Below are 20,606 nucleotides of genomic sequence, written 5' to 3' on the forward strand. Positions count from 1 at the left end.
CATTGATCCTAGGCTTGTAAAATCATAAACCTAATAATCTCAAAGTCACTTGGTCCATCCTGTCACTTTAAAGTTAATAAAACATTCAAGGTATTCTGCAAACTAGCACTACTCTGTTTCAATCTAATTCTATATGTTTTCTACTTTGGCCAAAGTTTCTTAATCTGTTGGTCTCAATCCCATATGGAATTATGTAATTCAATGTGGGGATCACGAAAAATCTGGCAACAATAAACGTTTCTGAAAACAAGGATCAAAAATTAATTAAAAATCAAACGTATAAGGAATCCGAGATGTTTCTGGTAGTGCTTGCCCATGTTGCATCACATTACTTCATTGCAGACTTGGTTCTGAATCACAACATGCACACTTTGCACTGTGCATATACAAATGCTGCCAGAAAAACTTGGCTCAGATTCAAGACAGGGCTGCAAAAAAATTTTCTGGGTGAAAAGGGGTTGTGAATGGAAAAAGTTTAAGAAGCCTTGCTTTAGGCAATATCTACTGATTCCCTATATATGTCCCACACATTCTTACTTATACTGTTGTTCATAGATCTTTAAACCTGAAATAATCCCCACTTACCTACCCACAATATCCTTTGAATTCCTTTAGAGTCCAACTCATATAATATTAAATTAAGAATTATATAACATTTTAAGGTTATTAGCAAAATTGTTTATGTATATCTCAGATGATACCTATTAGGAAAACTTGCTAAATACTGTCATTCAATAATGATTTTCCCCTCTTAGATCTTATGGAGCACTTCATTTATATTTTTGTATTGTGATCATTTGTACACGTATGATATCTTTCTGCTAGACAATGAGCTCTATGAAGGCAAGGACTATGTCTTATCTATCTTAGTAATTCATCCAGAGCCTTGCATATGTTCTCTGATTACAGCAGGTTCTTAGTGTTAGCTGGGTTGATCTGATTTGAAGACTATCCCTTGGTTTTTCCATTGCTTATAGACAGACTTATTGGTATTTTTATTATTATTTATTCACTTTACTGTCCAATGCTTTTACTATCCATTCTATTTCTGAAAAAAAAAATAGACAACCAAGTGTGGCATATTAGTTTGGTAATATAACATAGATTAATTAGCTAATTAATTATCTAAATGATCTCTAGCCAGACCACAAATATGCCTCATTTTTTGGTTTTATGCTTCAGTGTATTTATAGGATGTTGATGTTTGCTTTCATTACTTTGAGCTACTTCATATTAAAAAGCTATATAGTCATTAGTGTCATATTACCTACCTACATATAAAATTTAGAAACTGAGCTACAAAAAAATATTTATTTCAAAGCCAACTTTATTTCAGATGCTTTTTTGCTAGTTTCTTTCTCATCCCTAAATTCTACAGTTTTGTGATACTAAGGTATAAACTGAGATTATACTCCTTGTACATTATGCCTGCTGGTGTATATTCAGGAGATATTTGGTGGAAGAGATCGCTGAGGGGACACAATATGCCAGCATGACAGGTAAAGTTGATGGAAGAGCTTTTTGGAAGAAGATATATTGCTTGGAGAGATACATGGATCCATACTGTTCAATATTTCTCCTCACTAGATCATAAGCTCCGTGATAGGAAGAATGATTTTTCCCTTTTTGGGATCCCAAGAACTTAGCACTATGCCTGAAACATAATTTATGTTTAATAATTGCTTGTAGACTAAAGACTTAAGGTTTTCTCCTTGAGTGAGTTTGGGACTTCTTTTAGATTCAGCTGAGACCTCCCTCATCTTGCTCCCAGCAAAGAGCTCTTTCATCAAACTCTGACATTTTCTGATATTTTCTAATGCGTAGAACTTTTCCAATTTCTATTTGCTATTTTCCCTAAAAAGAAAAAAAAGTAAATCTAGCTATTGATAATAGTCTTCTGAATAAACAGAAATGGATGTTAAAAAGTATAAAGCAGTTCAGTGTAAACTGAGAAGTACTCTCATTGCTTAAGAGTGACCTGGGAAAAAGCTTTTATTTTGAATCCATCATAATTATTTTCTCTGTAACAACCCTACATTATGAAAATGAAGTATGTAAATACTGACTTATTTTATAAATCTTTTTTAATAGCATTAATAAAGATTGTTATAGTTTTAGAATCCATTTAAAATGTTTACTATAAATGCTACTTACTTTGTAATGCGGTCAATGTTAGCAATTTGCTTCTGGTTTCGGATGATCTCAATAGCTGCCCAAAGATGCTGGATAGCTTTTGTATCCGCTTGTCGTCTCTTTGTTAAGCGTGCCATGACCTATTCACTTTTTTTGCTGCAGTAAAACACAAAGAACATACATATATTGAGTTATGGAGTTGAGTATACAATATGTCTTGTAATAAATGGAACTATTGGCAATTATTGATTTAGGGAAAAATCAATACAGTTTCTAAACATCTAGACAATGATTCTATGTTAAACCTTGGGCCACCAAACAAATATATTATTTAAAAAAAAATACCACAGCAGGTAGCCCCCAGGATAGCTGAATTTTCTTTGCTTTATACTTTATTTCTAATACTATCTCCAGTGGAATCATGAGACCCACATATAATTATTGTCACATTCCTTTTATTTCTCTAAAACCAATTTAGCACTTTTATTCCTAAACATGCCCACCCTCCATAAATCCTGTTTTATTATGTAAAATTAGCATTTGTCACAGAAAGGCCTTTAGGAGAAGCAACAATTATTTATAGAAGTGAATACAGATAAGTTTGGTTTTGTTTGAATATGAAGCTTTTAGACTACTAAAAAGAAAGACACTTAGGGCAGCTAGGTGGCACAGTGGATAGAGAACCAATCCTGAAGTGAGAAAGACCTAAGTTCAAATGTGACCTCAGACACTTACCACTTCCTAGCTGTGCAATTCTGGGCAAGTCATTTAACCCCAATTGCCTTGGCAAAACAAATAAACAAAAGCTAAAACACTTTAAACCATATATTCTATAATATGAAAAAAAAATAGGCACTTTCTTCTCGATTGTTACTTCCTTTTACTCTAAATTCCGTTTCAGCTTTAACAAGTGCCACAATATAGACTGTGTTTAAAAGTTTTAAAGAAAACAAGGAATATTATTTATTTTAATGGGAACCTATACATATAACCACAAAATAATTAAAATAACTGGTTTTTTAAAATAGATTTTCACTATTTCTTAAAGGAACCAAAATTTTAAGCACTTAAAATACATAGGAACTTTATCTAAATAAATTTTCCTAGTTTCAAATATATAAATGTTGAAAATATTTTGTTTTACATAAACTGAAACGTTAATCCAACATTTTGGCTGAAAATAACATATATGTGTATGTATATGTATGTGTGTGGTGTGTGTGTGTGTATATATATATATGTGCATATATATATGTATATATACTAGCTCCAAATGAAATAAGCAACTCAAAAATAAAGGCTATGTCATATATAGAGGAAAATGGAAGGATGCATCTTTTAGAACCATAGTGAAGGGCAGAATTCAATATCTAAAAAATTAGATTAAAAGACACGATTTTTATTACAGCTAATGACAAAAGTTTTGTACAAAAACAACACAACTATAACAAAGAGTGTCTAATTAAATTTTTACAACCAAAACAGAAAAGAAATTAACATAATGATATATGATTATTGAAAAATGACTAAATAACAAAATACGGGCCATTATTTAGTACATAAATTGTCAATAGCTATGAAAAATGTTTAAAAGAAAAAAAGTATGTGGGAAAAAATGCTCCAAGTGACTAATTACAAGAAAAATGCAAAATAAAACAATAAAACAATGAGTTTTAACTCATACCCAGTAAATCAAGAAAATTTACAAAATATGTTGTTTTATATAATTGTTTTTAGTCATGTCCAATTCTTCATGACTCCATTTGGCAAAGATGCTGGAGTGGTTTACTGTTTCCTTCAGATAAGGAAGCTGAAATAAATAGGGTTAAGTGACTTGGCCAGGGTCACACAGCTACTATCTAGAGCTAAATTTGAATTCAAGAAAATAGTCTTCCTGATTACAAGCCTAGTCAATCAGAAATCTCTAACCTAAAAAAAAAAAAATAACTTGGAATTATGCAAGAAAAGTTTCTAAACTGTTTATTCTCTTTATCCCAATGATAACTAAAAGTGATTTTGGAACAAGTACATAACATAATCTGATATGAGCATTAGGATGATTAATCCAGGAGCAAATATGAATGAAGGGTTTTTCCCCTTTCTCCCTCCACCCCCTCCCCTAGATGGCAAGCAGTCCTATATATGTTAAATATGTTGCAGTATATCCTAGATACAATATATGTATGCAGAACCCAACAGTTCTCTTGTTGCACAGGGAGAATTGGATTCAGAAGGTAAAAATAACTCGTAGTAGAGATCTAGAGGATGGAAATCAGGTTATTGAAGATAACTCTTAAAACAAAGTAACTAAGTTGTGCATTGTTGGAAGGATAGTAAAAGTCTAGAAATGTGAACCCAGAAAAGTCTTTTTAAAATGCATCATGACTAACAAAAGAATAAATATATTATAATTATAGCAATAATAGGAAACTGATTGAATGTAGGGGGTGAAGGAATAGGAGAAGCCAAAGATGACACTAAAGCTTTAAGCATGGTAACAGTGACTGTACAGAAATGGGAAACTAAGAGAAGCAGCATCATTGGAAACAAGAAAACATTTTTAATTTCAGTCTGGGTTTGTGTGGATACTATGTTAACTTGGCATGATGTCAAACATTAACCCTTCCCTTACCCATAGTTTTAAACATTTAATTGATAATGGTTTTTCCAGTTGAACTGTTTTTTATGAGATATCAATGGGAAAACTGAAATAATTTGAAACATATTTACTGCAAAATATTATAAAAGGCAATCTGCTGTTATATGTCAAAATAAATAAGATCTTCAGAAATAACAAGAAAATATGGTAAAACAATTAAAACCTACCTAAAGAACAATCAGTACTGGTAGAATGATTAAAAGATAATTCCTTTGAGTATGTCCTAAGCAGAAATACTAAGGAAGATATGAAATAACCAACCAAACGTAAGAACATAAGAGCAACTGACTTTTAAAATTTCCTGAAAGTTTTAGGTAAAAAAATTACAATGAGCCATAGATGACTAAGAGTTCATTCAGAGACAAAGAATTTCCTTCTCAAAGTTTAATAAAAAGCAATTATAATTGTAAATTATAAAAACAATTATTAATAAAAGCAATTTGTAATTATTGGGAAGAAATGGAAACAGATGAGCCAGAGAATATTATAATCAGATGAATATATGATTTCCTGGACTAAGGTGGTAACAATCCTACTACACTTTACCATCACTTACCTACACTTAAAGTATTATGCTCAATTCTCACCACATTTTAGTAAAGTCACTGATAAGTTTGTCCAAAGAAGGATAGCCACAAATATGAAAGGAACTTGAATTTATATCAAATTAAAAATTGTTTACATTGGAGAAGAAATTATGTTTATATTCGAGGAAAAAAAAAACATTTAGAGGGGATAACAATTGTCATTAGGTATTCAAAGGGTCATCCTGGAATGAAAATTAAATTTGCTGCTGAAGGCAGAACTTGTAACATTTCATGGAAGGCAAAAAGGAGAAAATTTGAGGTTTCCTTAAGGGAAAATATTTATTATAATTAAAAGTTCCCAAAAGTAAAACAAACTCTTTTGGGAATTAATAGGTCAGCAGGGGTCTTTAAGCAATGATTGGGCGATCCTTTGCCTGGTATATTAATAGGAGATTCTTGTTCAGAGCACTAGTCATTCTTAAGTCTCTTTTAATTTGTGAAGTTATTTGGTAAATTATTTCAATGATATGAATATTTTAAAAATGTAAAATATTCAAATTAATATAATAAGAAATAGAAGGTTTAAGCAACTCAGTCTCAAAGAAATGAAAAAAGTCATGAGTTCCCAAAGCACAAGAATCAAACAAACCCAGGACTAGGTGGATTTACAAGCTGATTCTATTGAATTGAACATTTAAAGAACAATAATACATTTTAAAACTACAAAAGTTATTGGAAAGAACTGGAAAAAAAAAGGATCCTACCAGATTCCTTCCATATAAAACAATATGGTTTGATGTCTAAAATAGGAAGTCAAACTAGATAATGGTTTGTAATAGAGAAAGATAACTACATAATCCAATATTCCAAACAAACATTTATAATAAAATTTTAGCAAGGAGAGTACAACAATATATCAAAAGACATATCCTAGTTTAATTTTATACCAGGTCTGCAGGGCAGATTCAAAATTAAGAAACTATATACATATTTGACTATATTAAAAGTTATGAACAAGATTTTATATATATATATATATATATCAATGGATGCAGAATTTTTTTTACAAGGTACAATATGTGTTGTCAAAAAGATTAAAAAACACAGTAAAAATGTATCTTTCCTTAATATAACAAGTATATACCTAAAATCTAGAGTCAATAAATGTACCTTTTTTAATACGACAAAAAGTAAATATTTAAATCTAGAATCAGCATTATATAATGGGGGTAAATTAGAGACATTGATGAAAAGATAAAAATTAGGATGCCAATGATCACTATTTAATACAATGGTAGAAAGCTAACTGAAAATAATTAAAATCAATTGAGAAGTTAAGCACAGGCAAAGTGAACACAGAATTGTCACTTTTAGCTGATGACATGATAAGTTTACTTGTAGAATCTTAAGAGAGTAAGCAAAAAAAAATTAACTGAAATGGTGAACTCCATCAAACTTGCAGGGTATAAAATGAATTAATGTAAATCATTAGCTTTTCTGCCAACAATTACTAACAATACTTGGCAGGAAAAGGTAGATATAGAAATAGAGATTCCACTTAAAATAACTGCAGCAAATATAAAATACTGGGGTATCTACTTACCAAGGCATATATAAGAATTAAATTACTACAACTACATACCACTCTTTACTCAAATAATGATCTAAATAATTAAGAAATATTAAGTTTCCATGAATAAGGCAAGTCAAATGATAAGACTAACCTATTTATTCTGTGTCATACCAAATGATTACAGCACTAGGGAAAAAAAAAACAGAGCTCATCTAAAAGGGAAAAAAAAATCTAAAATCATTAAGGGAAATACAAAAAATAAAATAGGAATGAAGGGAGTCTAGTAATATTAGATCTTAAACTAGACTAAAAAAGCAAGAAAAAAATCATAACAAATTTGGTACTGAATAAGAAATAGAGAGACTGATTAGTGGAACAAATTAGATATACAATATATAGAAACAAACAGACATGTAACCTAATGTTTGATAAACCCAAAGATTCCAGATGTGAGAGTAAGAATTCCCTATTTGACAAAAAATGCTAGGAAGAATGATAAAAGCAATTTTGTAGCAAGTAGGTATAAATAAATATCTTATACTATGTAACAACAAAAGCAAAAAGATACATAATTTAGACAGGGAAGGTGATATAAACAAAGGAGAGCAGCAAGGAAATCACCTGTTAAGATCTAGAAAGACAGGAAGAAATCATCACCAACAAGAGAGAGAGAGAGAAAGGACCCAGTAGAAAAAAATGGATATAATGGATATATATAAACAGGAAGTTTTCAGAGGAGGAAATTCAAATTATCAATAATTATAACAAAACTATGAATTAGAAAAACACAAATTAAAGCAACTATGAGGTTCCACCTTATACTCACCAAATTGACAAAAATGACAAAAAAAAAAAAAAAAAGGAAAAATAAAACATGCTGGAGTGGCTAAGGGAAAACAAGTTCATTAATGCATTATTGGTGGAAAAGTTAACTCATCCAGCTATCACAATTTGGAACTATACCCCCAATGTTTTTAAGGTGTGATACCTTTTGATCCTATGATATTACTAGTAAGCCTATCCTCCAAAAGACATCAGTGAGACAGGAAAAGGAGCCATATATACAAAACTATAGCAACTCCAGAAACATGCTACCCATCACCCAAGAAGTGATGGAATTAGTGTAGACTAACATATTTCTTTCTTTCTTTTTGGACATAGGCACTGAAGGAATTTGTTTTATACAAAGTATACATGCTTGCACTCAGAATTTTGCTTTTCTTTCTCATTTGGGAAGAGGTGGAAGAAAAATCATATTTCCATTATTTTAAAAATATTATTTTAATTTTAAAAATTCAAAGTAGGAAAACTACTAGAGGACCTCAGGAAAATTGTGGAACTGATTCTATATAATAAGCAACACATTATACTGAGAATTAATTGAAACATCCTCAATAAAGCTTGAGTCAATATTTAAAAATCTGCAAAAAGTGGCATAATCCCACCTAATATGCTCAATTTGCTTGAAGAGGGTGATCTCTACTGCTTTTAACTCCTGAGAACTTTGAGAAACCCAAATCTTATTTACAAAAAAAAAAAAGTGTGGGGGGGAGGGAATCAAAGGAATGTTGATCTTAGGCTTTTCATTTATAAGTTGTAGCTCTAGTTAGAGACCCAATGAGTACTCTTTTCATGCAAGGAATTATCAGTAGATAATTTATTAAACCACTAATAAGCTTACTGTCCTCCAAGAAAGAGGATTTTTGCATTATTTGCGCATGCACGTGCGCACACACACACACCCACACACACAAAACGTATAGTAGCTCTTTTTATAGTAGCCAAAAATCGGAAACAAAGGGCATCTTCCTAAAGATGAATGACTAAATAGATTATGGCATATTATTATTGTGTCATGAGAAATGATGAAAGGGTCAATTTCAGAGGAAATTGGGAAGACCTTTACTGAACTGATACCAAACAATTTATATGATGACAACATTATAGAGAACAAATGCAATGATAAACCATGATTCCAGAAGATTAAAGATGAAACTTACTATTCACTTCCTACCAGAAAAGTGATGAACTGAAAATGCAGAGATATATAGATTTTCAGGTATAGATAATATGGGGATCTATTTACTACTCTATGAATGTTTATGACGAAACTTTTCTTTTTTCTTTAGGTTTGGTTGTTGTTAAATAGGGTCAAGGTCAAAATAGATCATAAACATGTGAAAAAGTACATAAAAAATTAATATTATATGAAGGCTTTTTACTAGGTTCCCTGCTCTGAATGATGTGATGCAGAAGTAGAGAAGTGCTGAACTCCCATCTTCTGTCATTTGGTGACTCATATAGGGAAAATATGAAATCCCTTGATTGCCCCATTTAGGGAAGAGTTACTTCCTTCATTTCAAGGTCTTTCTTTGTCATTCTTCTATAGCTGACATACCACAAGCACCTAGGAAGGCTTGTTGGGTCATTGTTGAGCTTTATGCTTAGCATACTTTCCCTTGACAGGGGACTTCTGGTCTTGGGAACACTTGCAGTTGTGGCATAATTCCACTTGGGAACACTTGTCTGTTTTCAACCTTCCTGGGATGCCAGAGGAGGCAGGTTGCTATGGGAATGGAAACTTTTTTTAGCTTGTGGCAAAGATGGCAATCCATTTCTATCCTTTAAAAAAACAAAGTAGTCTCTTTGTTTGCAGAATGTCTATATTGTGTGAGCAGATTCTGTTACCTTGAAAGACTTAAAATATAACCAGCTAAAAGAAACTTCTAAGGGCTGTAGTAAAAGAGAAGACTGATGAAGATTTATCAATATTACTAATTCACAACTTAGATTTAAAAAAAAAATAAAAGGAAGCCTATAGTTCCAACACTGGATAAGTTGGAGCTACAAAAATAAAGCTAGATAATGAAAACTGTAGAACTACTAAAAAAAAATCTTAGCAAATTCTGGAGGTTTTGACATTCATTATTGAGGAAATTGGCAATTAATAATTTTCAGATTGCAACAAAGAGCTCCTGAAACTATAGGGCAATTCCAGGAATTCGCCTCCTTTTGAAATATTAAGTTATAAAGTACCACTAAGTAGAAAGTTTTATAGTGTCTTGAAACTGCAATTTAGGGAACTGAATATTTTCAACCTTTGCTTCCAAATTTAAAGGCAGTTATAGCTAAGACAACTTGGCTATTGCTTATGATTATTGCAATGTTAAAATCTAAAATTGGTGATTGCTGCTCATTGAAAGCAATTTGCTTTAAGGTATAAGAGTACACATAAGAATCTAGGTAGAAGTGGCAGAGTGCACAGCCCACAATAGTTGCTGCAGGCAAAACCAGCAGGTTCAGACCCTTCTCTAGGGTCCTTGTGATTCCCCTTAATTTATGAACTTTCCAGGTTTCCTTAAACCATCTGGGGACAAAATCATCAGTTCTTGGGAATACAATAGGTTAGACTATGGAGTTCCAAAACAATGAATTTAGCTTGATAAAATTTGCAAGTCGGTACATTATATAGAAGTTATTTCTAAGGATTGGTCTCCACACCAGGATGAGTTTAACTTGATTGGTTGTATTTTTACCAATGTATGGTTATAGTCTACACCTATTTGGGATATGCGATCCTTGAGAGCTGAACTCATGTGAAGCTTGATTGGTGAAACTTTAAAATAAAATCTCTTGGAAGTGTAACTGATATTGTTCAGAATTTTGAATTCAGGTATGATTTTCTGTAGAATCAGTAGCCCATCATTTGAGAAAAATGCCACAAGCTACTTAGATGTGATGAGATTAGTGGCAAGGCAGAGAATTATGGAAATCCCCTTTTGGTCAGAGGTGCAGGTTCTTCGTGAAAGAATTCACAAACCCAAAATATTAAATGGCAAAAATGGAACTTTATTGTTGGATAGGAAGCCAGTTTTGCTAAGAGACTGACTTCTTTAGTGGCAAAGTCCTATTAGGAAAATGGAGGCTGGCACTGAGAAGAGAATGTCTTTTCAGTGGGCAGGGTCCTGGCAGCTGCTTTGGACCTTATGCAAAGAATGAGTTTAGAAATTGCCTTTAAAAAAGGAATCTTGAAGCTCAGGTTTCAGGTTGCAAAGAAAGCCAAAGTCCCCAGTCCTAGATGCTTATCAATATCTGGCCCAGGTCTCCCAAAAGAATTTGAATGGGGATCTGGCTATCAGGCTAGCAATGGGGATGATTTGCCTTAGAAAGGACCAGCCAGGAGAATCTGTTGTCATAGATTCTCTGGAGTCTGGGGGTGAGGAAGCAAGGGGACAGAATTTCAGAGTGATAATTTTAAAGGGAACACAGTTTCATACCCCCTTCAGATGGATATAATCCTGAACTTTTACAAGTGAAGGATTTTATCTGGGCAAAAGCTGGGAGGATAAACTTTGGCAGAAGTTTAAGGTAGGATCCTTCTGGCTCAATTTTCTGGGATTCCTATTTGTTCCTAATTCTGGCTATCAGGTAATTTGTGACTGCATGATTGGCTGTCAACTGTGACTCTGAAGTCAAACAGAGCTAAAGATAAGGATGCTTTATTCTGCAATATCCATGGCCCTGCTATTTTCTTTTAAAGCAGATTTCTATTATTAAAGTGATCAGTAGAAGACAAGAGCACAATGAAAGTATATTTTACTGTTTACAATCTGAAAATGTATAGTCATCATATCCTAAACAATTAGGCAAATGAATATTTTACTTCATCTGCTTCTTACTAGATATATATGAGTTGGGGAATTTTGAGTATAACTGGAGTAAAATCAACATTTTCCTCATGTTCCCATGCCAACTGAACCCTCTTCTCAGCCGATCACCCTCTCCATCCAATGTCTTAATCCCCTTTAAACACTTTAATACATGTTCCTTTGGCCATCTAAGCAGTCATTTACTGTTCACAATGCTACCATCCTGAACTCTTCTCTTTCTCATTAAGATTTCTTTCCTCTATGCTATAGCCAATTGACCTTCAAATGATGATCAACACCAGGTACTATACTATTTCTGATCCTGGGACAGTATCCATTGGATGCTATGTCAACTAGCTCATCACATCTCCCAGCGGAACCCCTAGGACTGTGACAACTCTACTCAATTTCAGCAGAAAGCAGTTTCAGAAGATGAGACTTTTGTTTCACACCCAAAAGATCAGGACAAAAATCTTTACCTTTTGATTTGTAGATAATCTAAGTCTACAAATTCTTTTGAGATACCTGCCTCAATCCCCACTGTATTTTTGGAGTCAAACCCCTGCTCTCTAACATTTGTAAGAAAGAGTGCTGAAACTTCAATATATTTTTAGAGTTCAGTACTTCTGTACCCCTATGTCCCATCATGAGTACTATTAGTTTTAACAAGTGATCCCCCCCCATTGCCACATCACTATTTCTTATAGAAATGTTCATTTTATACCATTTCAGATGTCATTAACAGGAAAAGGGACAAAATTTAAAATATATAGACAGAAGCAATGGAAACCTGTATATTAGAAACCATGGTATATTAGAATGTAGTATGAAATGTATGATTTTAAAAGATTATAGCTTTAAAAGTCTAGGAAGAAAAGTTCAACAATATATTTTAAAAATGTATTTTATCACATATTTCATTCCTTTACTTGGAAAAATGAGTAAATGTTTTGAAAAAGAAATAGATGCTGTTGATAAGGCTGTTGATTTTTTAAAAAACAAAATTTAAAAAAAAATGAAAATTTAAGGAATATTGGAATCCAGCATAACTTGCATTCTAGCAAGAAATTACAACAAAACAAAAGATGGGACGAGGTCTTTGCAGTACTACATAACTACAGTCTACTCCATCCATGGCTTTTATTTGTTTTAATTTATATTTCTCTCTAAGTCTCAAAAACAAAGATTCCCCATAAGAAACTTGTCTTTGAATTTGTTTGTTTTTTCTTTTTCCACTTTACTGTTGTCTTGCAAGCCTATACAGGCTACTTGCCTTTCTTCTTTCTGAACACCTTATAACTCTATCTTTATGCCAGCTTTTCCTTTTGAGTCCATCTAACACTCTATCACGTTCCAAAAGCATATGATTAATAATAATAGCAACTCAACAACTTAAAACATATAACATATCATAAACTAAATATAGTGGCAATTTTTTGAAATGAAGGGGGAAAACTGGTCAAGGTGATGGTGGAAGCCTGAAACTGTCCTCCTTGAACTTTGAGGTGAGCCTTGAAACTCTCCTGACAGGGAACCACCCTTCGGGGTAGTTAAGTGAGTTCATTAAGATTGGCCAGGACCACTCCCTACTGAGCTCAAACTTAAGTAGTCTCATTTATAGCTGGAGATCTAGATTTCTATGGACCCCTATTGAGCTGAAAATTGGCTCAAGACCATTCCCAGTAAGTGGTCTCATCTAGGCTTGGGGGCAATGACAACATTGAAGGAATCTCATTCAATTTCAGTTTCAGATTCCTTATAAAAAAGGGCAACTTGAGTCTCATTTCTTTGCAGAGGCCCAAAAACAAGACCATGCCTTGTCAAGGGATCTCCCTCCTTCCTTCCCTCTCTTCCCTCCCTCTCTTTCTCTCTCTTTCTCCTTTTTTCCCTCCCTCCCTCCCTCTCTCTCTTCTCTCTCTCTCTCTCTCTCCTCTCTCTCTCTCTCTCTCTCTCTCTCTCCTCTCTCTCTCTCTCTCTCCCTTTGTCTCCTTCTCCCCTCCTCCCCCCTCCCTCTCTCTCCCTTTCCCTCTCTCTTCCTCTTCTCCTCCCCTCCCTCTTCTTTTCTCCTTGGCATAGCTGCCTGTCAGGATCCTGCCCACTGAGAAGACACCCTCTTCTCAGTGTTAACACTCCTCTTTATCTCTCTCTCTGCAGGATTTCTTTGCTAGACCTTGCCACTGAGGAAGTCAGCCTCCTAGCAAAAAGCTGACTTATAAACTTCCAATAAATTTCTTTACGCCAGTTGTGTCCAATTCTTTGTGACTCCATTTGGAATTTTCCTGGCAAAGTACTAGAGTGTTTTGCCATTTCCTTCTTATTTTACAGATGAGGAACTGAGGCAAACAGAGTTCATACTGCTACTAAGTGGTGAACGCAGAAGGAGGGGTCTTCTTGATTTCAAGCCCTGTGCTCCATCCACAACAGTCCTACCATCACTTCTTTATCCTTATACAAATAACCAAAGTTTATAACATACTACTGAGATTATGCTTGCTGACTATTTAAAAAAAATTCATCAGAAAAGGCAAAACTTTATTTTAAAAGTTGTTTTTTCCCCTCAAACAGGTTACTTTCCATGAATATATGTGACAACCCACTGACCCACTAACATATCATATGAAATATAAAACAGGGAGATGTATTTTTGCCAAAATTATTCACTGGAAGAGTTCCATTACATAGTAAAAATCAAAGAGAAATGTCCTATTGAGAGTGATATCTTATCACACATTCTTAATTTGCCTTCTGTATTGTTGATGCTTCATAAATATTTAGTCAACTGAACTGAATTTAGAGATGGGGAGGGTTATGAAGGTAGTGATGTGAAAGAGAGCCAATATGAGAAAAACAAAAGGATACTTGTACAAAAGTGAGGGTCCAAATGACATTAGTTAACATTAATCTGTCATGGAACCAGATAATTTAGCAGCTGTATGACTTCTAGCAGTATGTGAAAGTTAAGATCTGAATAGGAAAGTAGACTGTAGAGGTGAATACTTACAGGGCCTTAAAAACTTGCATATGAATGGCAGTAGGACAAGGGATACAACTGTGAAGGACAATTTAGAATTAAACTGATAAACTATAAATTTGACAATATGAGTGAATGGAAGCAAAGAAGGAGTGATGGAGCAGAAGAAAGATTGGTGAATTTAGGAAAAATAAAAATGGGTTATAAAAGAAGAAATGATTAGATAGGGAAGTCTTAGAGTTTAAAAATATGAGGATGACAGTTTTGACTATTCGTGAAATAAACTGCTACAACAGAGTGATGGTTCAAGTCACATTTATTAAAGAGATTAATATAGTGGATTGTTAACACATATAATGTTCTCCAAATATGAGAGCAGGGGTTAAGGGGGACAGGGAAGAAGTTGAGATCCATTTATTGGACTTCACAAGAAAAGAATGGGAACAAACTGAGATATTAATAGTATTAGCTATCTGGACATGTTAATATAGACTGGTAGACAGAGTGAACCTTAAGGGGGGAAAAACTTAAAAAGAGATGTCAGCAGAAGAAGCTTCTGGAATTGCACTAAATTCCTGAAGTAGTAACTAATTTGATGGTTTTCTCTAAGGCAAAATTCTTCTCCAGAACCACAATTTGACAGCGTTGATTCTGTGGTGCACAGCTTTCCTTATAGTTCAACTCTGGCAGTCATACATTGCTATGAAAAATTCATAGTTTTGTTATACACATCTCTGTCAGCAAAGTGATGTTTCTGCTTTTAAGTAAACTGTCCAGATTTACCATGGCTTTCTTTCCAAGGAGTGAGCATCTTTTAACTTCATGGCTTCAATTGCTGTCCTCCGTGATCTTTGGCTCCAACAATATAAAATCTGACACTGTTTCCATTTCTTCTCCCTCTATTTGCCAGAAAGTGAAGGGATCAGTTGACAAAATCTTGGAAGGTTTGGGGTTTGTTTGTTTTTTTGATATTAAGCTTCAAGCTAGTAAACTCTTTTCTCTTTCACTCTCATTATGAGGTTTCTTAATTCTTCTTTACTTTCAACTATCAGAGTTGTATTTTCTGCATTTCTAAACTAAGATTATTGATATTTCTCCTGGCAACTTTAATTCTGGCTTTCATTTCACATGATACACTCTGCATAAAAGTTAAACATATAAGTTAAATAAATATAGCCTTATCTTCCTTTTCCAATCTTAAACCAATCAGCTGTTCCGGTGTTTCGGTCTAATTCTTACTTCCTCATCTGCATATAGATTCTTCAAGACATAAGTAAGATGATCTGGTACGCTCATCTTTTTGAGGATTTGCCATATTTTATTGTGATCCACATGAGTCAAAGACTTTTAGTGTATTTAATGAAGTAGACAAAGATGTTTTTCCGCAATTTGGTCTCTAGTTCTTCTGTCTCTTGGACAACTATCTGCTTTTCTGATAATTTTCGTTTTACATATTGCTAAAGGATTGTTCATAGAATCTTTAGTATTATTGGCATGTGAAATAAATACAATTATTTGGTAATTTGAACATTCCTGGCTTTGTCCTTCTTTAGAACTAGTATGGAAATGAATCTTTTTCAATCCAGTGGCCAGTGTAGAGTTTTCAAAATTTGCTGACTGATTGAAAGCAACACTTCAATACTATCTTTTAGTATTTTAAATAGTTCAGCTGAAATTCTGTCACCTCCACTTGCCTTATTATTAGAAATGCTTCTTAAGGCCCACTTAACAGTCTTTCTTTCTAAGTCAATAAGTACTAGGTAACTTAATCAATCAATCAATTTATTAATGTCTATTGTATGCTAGGCTATTGTATGCTGTGCCATAAGGATATAAGAGGCAAAAAGACAGTTCCTGACCTTAAAGAGATTACAACCTAAGAAGAGAAGGGGAAGAACAAGATGCAAACAAATACTAGATTTAAACCAAGTTATAAACATAAATAAGATAAATGAGAGAAAGCATTATAGTTAAAAAGGGCTGGGTAAGGTTTCCCCTAAAGATGGTGGGATTCATAGAAAAGGAAAAGACATATAGAAGGAGGTACTACTTTCAAGACAAAATATTCCCATGTTTCTCTGAATTCTCAGTATCTGTCATTTCAATACACTAGTAACTAAATCACATTCATATACCAGTTTGTCTAGTTGGTCCCCAATCATTTTGTTTTCATTTTGGAGGGCTACAGGTAGAATATCACTACAAATATTTTGGTATATATAAGCCTGTCATTAATATCCCTTATTAATGTCCAATCACAGGATTACAAGAGAAAAGAATTTCAGTAATTAGTAACTTTTCATTCATAATTACAAATTGTCCTTTACAACATGTTTGACTACATGCACCCCATCCAACATATCTCTTACCATCTTTAGTAGTGTTGTAGATATAATACAATACTTTCAGTTTGTTTTAATTTGAATTTTTCTTTTATTATTAATTTGGCACATTTTATATTGTTCTTTTGTGTTGCTAAATTTCCTTAGACTCAAGAATTATTTAGAGTTGTCTGTTTTATGTTTTACTGGTATTTTCCTGTTTCCTATTTACTAGATTTGTTATTCCTAGTTTTAAAAAAATCATTATGTTTGTTTTTTAAAAAATTCAATTGTTAAATGTCTGACTTTAGTTTTATTTATCAACTCAACAGTATTTGTTTTTCTATTTTAAAAAGAGTTCTACTTTGCCATTTGCTTAAAGGTTAATAATTTTGATTTTCTGGAGTTTTTTTTTTCCTTCTCTCCTTTGTTAGTGTATTTAATTATATAAAATTTCCTGTCAAGTTGCTGTAACTGAATTCCACATTTTGGTTTGGTCTTAATGTTGTTATTCTACTTATCTTTAAAATAAAAGCTAACTAACATTTAGGGGGAAAAAAAACTACACAATGCATTTAACATATATTTCCATGTAGCTTTTTTTTTCCTTTCCTAAGCACATTAATTTGAAATAGGAAATAACCTTTAAATATTCACTGGTCAAAATTTCTGTTAAGAAACTTACATTGTGGTCTTTTAATGTTAATTAAAGACATACTTTAATCCACTGTGCAGTAGGAATACAAAGTAGTAAACCATCACTGCTTAAAGTTTCTAAACTATTCTTATAAACTTGCTATTTCAAAAATATAAAAGTGTGAAATTCACAGTAATAATAGCTTTATTAGATTTATTTGCTTAAGATCGTGTTTCATTACATAATCATCCAAAATTTTTCAGAGTAAATATTTTAATTATAAAAGGCTTTGAATTCTTCAATTCTAAATAAACACTTCTTAGCTGTGTAGCACCCTGGGCAAGTCACTTAATCCCAATTGCTTCAGCTAAAAAAAAAAAAAGAAGAAGAAGAAGAAATTATATCTTTATCTTATCTATTATAAAACATTTCCTATTTAAAGCAATGTAATTTTAAAAACAGATTCCTTTATAAGTGAATATTTCTTCATATGATACCATAAGAAGAGCAATCTGAATGAATTTTAGGCACTGTAATCTTGGGAGCCACAGCTACTTCCAGACAACATGTACAATATTAGTACATTGCCTTCAGAACCATTTTGCTAAGTAAGCCACCAAAACTTCCAAGCATCTATTTTAAAATGTTGCATTAAAAGGGATTAAAAAAGTAACAAAAACTCTAAAATGATACATGTCAGAGACAAGGAAAAGAGAAAGTATAAAGTTATCTTTTTTACCTGACTTTTAAAGCCAAGTAAGAGTAGGCTGGATCTTAAATCTACATTCCAGGAGATCTTTAAAAGGTTTTTGTGAGCCATCTGTGGAACACATTCAAATAAAAACCTATCCAAACACACAGCAAAGACCAATGAGTGTAACTAGCCCAGTGGAAATCCACTGGGATTTTCTGAGGGCAACTATGAAACAGTAGGGGAAGAAAACAATTTACGTGTGATTTACATATTTTTGAATATATTGTATAAGCCTTTAAATCGAAAAGTCTTTTAACAGGTAATATTCAAATTAAAATGTTAACAGTCATCCTTAAAAAGTCATTGTTTCACCTGTCAGATTGGCTAGAATGGCAGAGAAAGATAATGTGGAATGTTGGAGGGGATGTGGGAAAACAGGGACATTAATACATTGTTGGTGGAATTGTGAATACATCCAACCATTCTGGAGAGCAATTTGGAATTATGCTCAAAAAGGGTGCATACCCTTTGATCTAGCAGTGTTACTATTGGGTTTATATCCCAAAGAGATCTTAAAGAAGGGAAAAGGACCTGTATGTTCAAGAATGTTTGTGGCAGGTCTCTTTGTAGTGGCCTGAAACTGGAAACTGAATGGATGCCCATCAATTGGAGAATGGCTGAATAAATTGTGGTATATGAATATTATTGTTCGGTAAGTAATGACCAACAAGATGATTTCAGAAAGGACTAGAGAGACTTACAAGAACTGATGCTGAGTGAAATGAGCAGGGCCAGGAGATCATTATATACTTCAACAACAATACTATATAATGATCAATTCTGATGGACCTGGCCATCTTCAGCAATAAGATGAACCAAATCAGTTCCAATGGAGCAGTAATGAACTGAACTAGCTACACCCAGCAAAAGTATTCTGGAAGATGACAAAAACTATTATAATGAATTCCCAATCCCTACATTTTTTGCCTGTCTGCATTTTTTATTTCCTTCACAGGCTAACTGTGCAATATTTCAGAGTCTGATTCTTTTTGTACAGCAAAATAACGGTTTGAACATGTATACTTATTTTGTATTTAATTTATACTTTAATATATTCAACATGTATTGGTCATCCTGCCATCTAGGAGAGGGGGTGGGTGGAAGGAGGGGAAAAACTGGAACAAAAGGTTTGGCAATTGTCAATGCTGTAAAATTATCCATGCATATAACTTGTAAATAAAAAGCTATTAAAATTTTTTTAAAAAGTCATTGTTTTTTCTCTATCATACTACTTGTCATTCATAAACTACTGGTAACTATAAGTGAACTATATAGCAGAGATGACAGGAATATGAAAGGGTAGATTGTAAGGACCAATATGGACCTTAGTTTTGGTCACAAATGAACAATATTATAGAGGATAGTTTTAAGAATAAATGAAAAAAAAAGCCTAAAAGAAATATAAAGTCAGAAATATAATGTATTTTGCATACAATGATTACTTGTAAGCTTCTAGTACAACATGACTGAACAAGATATAAAGCACTTTAGTACCTCACAAATAAGGAGATTATTTGCTAAATTATATTTCAATATTATACATTAACTGCTTGTCATTTAATGCCACCATGCTTAATTTTTTCTAAATCTGATCTCAACCAATAGATCAACAATCAATCATCAAACTTTTAGTCAAATCTAGTTAAATAATATTTAAAGCATTCCTTTTATCCACCAATTTACAAGGGTCAAAAAAGAAAATAAGATAGTCTGGCATTAATCTTGATGAAGCCAATTTGAATTTTTGCAATCATGGCTCCCCTTTCTAGACATTCACCACTTAGCTCTTTAAAAATTAAGTCCATTGGCTTATAAATTTGTAGATTCTATTTTTATTCTTTGTCTTGTAAAATGGCAATATTTTCTTTATTCTTCAAAGACATTTCATATCATTACTACAATTCAAATGCAGTAGCTACTGGAAATCACTGGCCATACAGAGAAATCCATAAAGATTCTAAAATTAATTTATAGCAATACTTCATGTATTATTCAACATGCTGAAAACAGAACTCATAATTTTTCCCCTTTAATTCAAACTTTCTGCTGAAGACACGGGCACAGTTTCAATACTCATAGGTCATCCTAATTTAGACTCACATTAGCTTTTGTCTAGATTAGTTTAAACCCTTCTAATTCTAGGTTCCTTTCTCTTCTGAATTATCCTCAATACAAATTTTAAAAAATGCTCTTTAGCTTTAGTACAGGTCTGAGCAGATCATTCTCCAAATTAATAATACTCAGTAGTTAACTTTGAATTTGAATTTTAACCTAGGAGCAATAGAAATAGAACTTTACCAGAGATCCCTAAATCTCCTAAATAGAAGACTATAGGAGATACTTGACTCTACTTCTGTGGTTCCCAATGTTTTTTGTTCCAAT

The 20,606-nt window shown here is 32.9% G+C and overlaps 1 protein-coding gene across 6 annotated transcripts in view; it reads right to left on the reverse strand.

Moving 5' to 3' along the window:
- The window catches only part of ZMYND11 (zinc finger MYND-type containing 11), a 132,981-nt gene that overhangs the window by 72,289 nt on the left and 40,086 nt on the right, over positions 1 to 20,606 (reverse strand). For all 6 annotated transcript variants that reach the window (XM_051961393.1, XM_051961394.1, XM_051961395.1 and 3 more), the window contains one exon: positions 2,155 to 2,289. In XM_051961393.1, coding sequence (XP_051817353.1) covers positions 2,155 to 2,270 — 116 coding nt within the window. In that variant the 5' untranslated portion in view covers positions 2,271 to 2,289. The remainder of the gene's footprint in view (positions 1 to 2,154; positions 2,290 to 20,606) is intronic.

This window comes from Antechinus flavipes, chromosome 5, assembly GCF_016432865.1.
Source record: "Antechinus flavipes isolate AdamAnt ecotype Samford, QLD, Australia chromosome 5, AdamAnt_v2, whole genome shotgun sequence".
Lineage (NCBI taxonomy): Eukaryota > Metazoa > Chordata > Mammalia > Dasyuromorphia > Dasyuridae > Antechinus > Antechinus flavipes.